A 6021-nucleotide genomic window follows, 5' to 3' on the forward strand; every position below is an offset into this window, starting at 1 on the left:
ATGTGCGTAGCTCAGTACGAGGTACAGCTGGAACAGAACAGCTGCTGCTCGTCAGGCCATTGTGCTGCCATATCCTGCTCCTCCCTCCCAGCTCACAAATGACTCGATGGTAACAAATCCCATCTCACCGTGGGGAAACCTCAGTGCTAGGTAAGACACGTGCCCAGCGCGAAGGCCAACACAGAGGGTGGTAGAAATCCTCAACTGTCAGCCCTGGGGAGGACAGAATGCTGCACTAAACGAAAACAGAAATTTAAAATGTTCTCCCTGGCTGTTAGCCTTTCCCTGCTCAGCGCCGAGACCCCCAAGGGCCAGGCCTGCCCTGCGGGAGCCGCTTGCCGGGCCAGCCGCCAGCAGAGATCGATCCTTGCGCTCAACACAAAGCAGCTGCCGTGGCAGAGGAAAGCAAAGCACCCACCAGTTCACCAGAAAGAACCCAGCATCACAGTGATTTAGTTTACAAGATTTTTAATTTACAAATAAAAAAACTACACATTTTACTTTTTCTCCTTTTTCTCCTCTTTCTTGCCGTCACTCTTCTCCTTGTCTTTCTCCTTCTCATCTTTTCTCTCCTTTTTACTTTCTTCTTTCTCCTGTCCTTCTTTCTTCTCTGCATCCCTGTTGGCAATCTTGTTGTTGATGAGGTTGTGCAGGGCAACCACCGAACGGATAAGCGACGCCAGATAAACCACCACCATCTGGTCGTTGGTCTTCAGATAAAAGGCCTTGACAAACTCTTGCAAGTTGACATCTGGCAGCAGGTTGAAGACGTCCTGCAGGTGGTAGATGATCTGGTGGTTGATGGGCAGTTTGCCCATGGCCACTTTCTCGAGGTAGCTCCTGATGTCCAGAAGCTTGGAGTTCAGTCCCTTCAAGCCATGGACCTGGTTTGTGATCCGCTGGGACAGCGTGCCCACCGTGGTGTCCTTGATATCTCTGAAACACCCACAACAGAATCAGCGTTAGAACATCACTTCGCATTGTCACTAACGTGGGAGGAGGTGGGGTGTATTCACTTAAGGGATCTCTCTCCAGCTTTAAAAAGAAAAGCATGTGAAGCACAACTGAAGTGCAACTGAAACGAATGCTTCAAGTCAGAGAGCGAGAGCGAAGCGATGTACGTTACAAAGGACATAGCCAAAATAAATCATCCCTGTGTTCGCAGTGTGCGTGTGTTCTCTTTGGACCCATATTTGTAACCGAGAGGTAGAGTGAAATAATCAGCAGCGTTTCTGGTTGGTGAGAAGGCCACGTGGTCTGTGCGGCAGGCCTGCCCTCTGGTTGTGACTGCGCCACTCCGGGCAGTCCCGCTCTGAGGCGCACGGCAGCCGGGGACCGATCCCGACAGTGCGATATTCTGCGGCTCCGACAGAACGAACACGTCCTCTCACCAGTGGGGCAGTCATGCTTTCGGGAGTAGGAACACACTGAGCCAGGCTGCTCAAGGAACACGCTCTCTCGATTTCAGCAGCGTGTTCCCCAAGCCCCGGGTTTCCCCCGGGAAGCTGCCAGACAGACCGTGGTTGTGCCTCACACGAACACGTTCGCGTCACCGACACTTACCGTAGCAAGTGTTCCACACCAACTTCCTCCGCCTCCTCCGCTCCGATCTCGCTGGTCACGTGCTCGAACGTTTTGGAGGTGGGAGTGCCATCCTTCGGGGTGCAAGGACACAGAGGGGACACGGTCAGAGCGGGCACGGCCCTGGCACAAAGCGCAGCCGAGGGAGAAGCAAACTGGACCGATGGCTGTTGCCAGATCAGGAAGAGGCGTGTTCCACACCAACTTCCTCCGCCTCCTCCGCTCCGATCTCGCTGGTCACGTGCTCGAACGTTTTGGAGGTGGGAGTGCCATCCTTCGGGGTGCAAGGACACAGAGGGGACACGGTCAGAGCGGGCACGGCCCTGGCACAAAGCGCAGCCGAGGGAGAAGCAAACTGGACCGATGGCTGTTGCCAGATCAGGAAGAGGCAACGGGACAAGTTGCGGCCAAACAGAGCGTCAGGGGCCTGAGGTACCCAGCTAAGGGCAGAGGTTTGTAAGCACGTTACAACGCTGGTCAAAACCACAGACTTTTCCACAGAGCCAGAAAAACTGTGTTAATGAAACCAGCAAAGCAGTTCTAGACAGGCCACAGGAAACAGAGACAAAAGACTCCGCTTGGGTTCTTCTTGATTTAATTAGCGTTACTAATGTCACAAGGCCAGAGCTGCTAACAATTTCTTCTTTCTTGTGCTCTGTGTAATTTTTAATTAATGTGTTTCACTGGTCTGGGTACTGCTGGGTAGAACGGAGAGTCTCAGCAAGTATCATAATTATTTCTTTTCCGATACAACCTGACTACACTCTGGGATACTTTTTGCCATCCTGATAGTTGCTCTCAGCCAGTTAGGAGCAGAGCCAGAAAAAATATACTAACGTGGAAACTACTACATTAAAACTACAATTCAACCGTAACTTCAATTACAAATCAAAATAAAAAATCAGCAATGATTAAAGAAGATATTTACAAGATTCACAGGCTGAGTTTCTGAGAGTGAGTTTTACCCGGGTGTTTTCAAACCCATTACCTGGACCTGGACCCAGCTGTGAACAGAGAGCACCCCCATGACTACTGTGAATTCACAAAACTCCATATAAAAGACCCATTATACTGGGCACAGCTTGTTCTCCGTAGGGCCAAGGATCAAATTTTTCTTTATATACATCCAGAATGTAGCTCCAATCAAACAGCTGCAAATGAAAAGCTACCGCTGACTTACTGCTGTGCGGGGTTTGTCTGCACAGCGTTGCCAGTGATTAGTAAGTGTTGCTCATGCCTCCAATACCTGCTCAGCACCAAGGAGTAACCCCGTGGTGACTCAGAACGCCTCGGCAAACGGGCTGACACGTCACAGCGACATCTTAGAAATGCTCCAGCCTGTGACTGTCCTCACGGCCACGGACATGACAGACACGGGTAGGAAGCGTGTAAATTATACGAACAGCTGGAGCTCTGCAATTCCTTCGGTCAAACGGTAACACAGAGGTTTTCTTCCGAGAGCACTGGTGGCTGAAAGCTTTAGTTACAAGTGCTGCAGCTGGGATTTAACCTCTGGTTCCAGCAGATTTTGGCTGCAAGTCACAGGCCCTTGCTAGCGAGCGCAACACCCCATGTGTAAAAGGCATCTACAAGCCAGAGGACGGGCCCCCTTCTGAAAACGCAGCGATCCTAACTGCCAGGGAGACCCTTTTCCCAGGACAAGGCAGAGAGACTGGTGAAATACTCACATCGTGAACTTCTTCAACTGAAATGTAAGCTTCTGTGGGCAGCCCCAGGTCCTTTGGCTTCACATCAATAATCACCAACACCTTATGGAGAAAGCAAACATTTCAGAAAAATGGGTTTCATTTAAAGACTAGGAAAAGGGAAAAAACCAACTGAAGTCGGCTCTTCACAGCGGGCTGCTCAGAGGGGTTACCTTCCAGCCCTAAGAAAAGACACCGTTAGCTGTTTCAAAAAACTCTGAGCTCCCCAATCTCTTTACAGCCACCATGTCTGCAACACCAGCAACAAAGGTGGGGGCCAAGGGTTCCCAGATCCCCCATTTAGAGAGAGAGAGGGGAAAAAAACCCCCAAATCAAGAAAGCGCCGCACTTACAGAGTTCGGACAGTATCTCTTCATCAGTTCATTGATGGCGATGTCGTTCTTGTGCAGTTTAGGGCCTGTGTGGTACCAACCAACTATTCTTTCTCTAGCTGAGCAAAACCAGAAAGGATTCTCGATCAGAACCGCACGGTAAGACAACAGCAGAGCCCGAATCAGCAAACCAAGGGTGAAAATCTGATCGTGTAGAAGCCGAGCGTGAAGCCGCGGAACGAGTTACAGCAGGCAAGAAAACAACCGGGCTAGGGACAAAGACAGTTTACTAAACGCACTAACGGTAGTTTACTAATCACATATCGAACTTTACTCCTGGATTCTTAATTAAAAATTGGACTATTTAATATAATTTATTCATTTTGCAGATTTCAGGATCTGACAGCTTGAAACACTGACATCCAGAGATGCAAACATTCTAGAAACGCAAAGTGTAGCGCAAGGATGACAACTGGTCCCGAGGTTAAGAAAATTCATAGAAACTAAAGTCCTGACAGAACACTCAGCTCTAAACTCTCAAGAGAAGACACTGTAAAGACACTTTTAAAAAAGCGGTGAAGAGCAATGAGAATCATTACTCACAAAATGCGAGTTTGCAATGTTTGCATTCATTAAAAATATAATTTCAGGGCACATCTGTACAGAATGGGTTACAGAGGAAAAAGCTTTTAAATGCTTCAGAAATAATGGCATTTTTTGAATCTTAATTTTCGTGAAGGTACAAAGACGTCAGGGGACTTGGGAAAACTAGCGAGGTATAAATTCATGTGTTAGGAACACAGATTACTTGCACAAATTAACCCATGGAAAACTATCAGCAAAAGCAAAGCCACGAAAGGCATCAGCATGGAGCAGCGCCTTAGGCGAGCTGCTGACCTTACTACAAATTTGCCTCCTCATCACACAGAGTCTTCAAAGTTTCTTGACGCGTACCCTGGAGACTGCAAGAACACCTCAACTTACCGTTGACCTTCTTAAACATTCCATACATGTTCTCCAGGTAGTCATGGTCCAGAAACCACACAGTGTCATCCTTGTCATCCTCATCAAAAGGTACTGGGAAGAAAACAAAACGCCAGGATTAGAGAAGCGCTGCGAGGGCGATCCTCGGCGGGCAGCACCGGGCGCCAGAGGGATGGCAAAAGCGACACAGCAGGGCCCAGGCTTTTGGTGTGAGAAACCGAATATCCAGCAGACTTTATAGCTTGGTGATCAACAGCAGTTCCTTCAGACACAAATCAGCTTTCTGTGTAGAACACGTCAGCAGCACTTTTACAGACCACCACAACACCACGAGGCGCTCTAAGTAAGGACTACTTACGCCCGAGCAAACGACTAGTTATTCTATCGGTTAGACTGTTCACACGCACTCAGGCTCAGTTCTGAGAAGGATTGATCCCAGGCTTTTAATTTACACATACAGTAAAAGCTTCATAGTTGAATGTCTGTCCAAGTGACAAAGAAACTCCCGCTTTTCAACTCAAATGCAACAACGTTTTACCAAACATCGGAAAAAAAAAAAGGCTCACACCTGGGAGAAGAACGCCCTATAAAATGTGAACTCATGTATAAATGGAGATAATTTTGCTTTGTCACAGATTAGCCCCACTGGGAGGGGAATGAGCTAACTAACCCAAATGGGTCAGGAAAAGCCACGCGTGCAAGAAGTACTTTCACTGTCACATATAAATACTTAAGAGGAAACTATTTCAACACTCTTAACAACATACTCAAGGGAAAAACTAGTATTTAACTGGAGAAAATCTGAGAAAAAACAAGTAAAGCTAAAATATACATTACATCTTTACTCAAGCAGCAATATTAGCAGCGAGAGCTGCGACTTCTTGATGACATGATGATCCCTCAGCAGAGGTCAGCAAAATGTTCATCGGCGTTTTAAAAGAGGTTTACACCTGCTCCCAAAACATTTCACCCTGCACAATAATACAGGGAAGATGCAGCACGAGACTGGCTGAACAGGTGTATTTTTGACAGCAGCTGGCATTTTTTGTTAGATGTAGGCTGATTTGTGCACGGAAGGAACAATCTGTGCTCTGGCAGAGTGGCTTAAAACCCCCCGAACGTGACCCAGCTATTAAATAATTCCATAGGCCTGAAGAAAGGCAGGACACGCAGGCTCACCTGCAAAACTGTTGGACACGTCTAGGATCTTCTTCTGCCACGAGCCCAGCAGCACACCGACGACTCGTTTCTGGTTTCCAACTTTTCCTATTCTAAATGGAAAAAGACTGTCAGCTCCTACGACAAGAAGCCTGGCTGAGGAAAGAAGGCAACAGCGGATCACTTGCTTCCACAAGTTTCTGCCAAGTTACGCGCGCCGGGATGGAAAAACAGGCGTTACGATTGTCTGACGACTGACT

The 6021-nt window shown here is 48.0% G+C and overlaps 1 protein-coding gene across 1 annotated transcript; it reads right to left on the reverse strand.

Annotated features, from left to right (window-relative positions):
- Positions 1 to 451: 451 nt before the first annotated feature.
- PSMD7 (proteasome (prosome, macropain) 26S subunit, non-ATPase, 7) lies at positions 452 to 5917 on the reverse strand (the record flags this gene model as incomplete). The annotated part of the gene is made up of 6 exons (XM_009867180.1): positions 452 to 936; positions 1564 to 1655; positions 3270 to 3350; positions 3641 to 3738; positions 4604 to 4696; positions 5783 to 5917. Coding segments are annotated over 6 exons (938 nt in total), but the record flags the coding sequence as incomplete, so codon positions are not given.
- Positions 5918 to 6021: the final 104 nt, after the last annotated feature.

Source organism: Apaloderma vittatum, unplaced genomic scaffold (genome assembly GCF_000703405.1).
Source record: "Apaloderma vittatum isolate BGI_N311 unplaced genomic scaffold, ASM70340v1 scaffold22013, whole genome shotgun sequence".
Classification (NCBI taxonomy): domain Eukaryota; kingdom Metazoa; phylum Chordata; class Aves; order Trogoniformes; family Trogonidae; genus Apaloderma; species Apaloderma vittatum.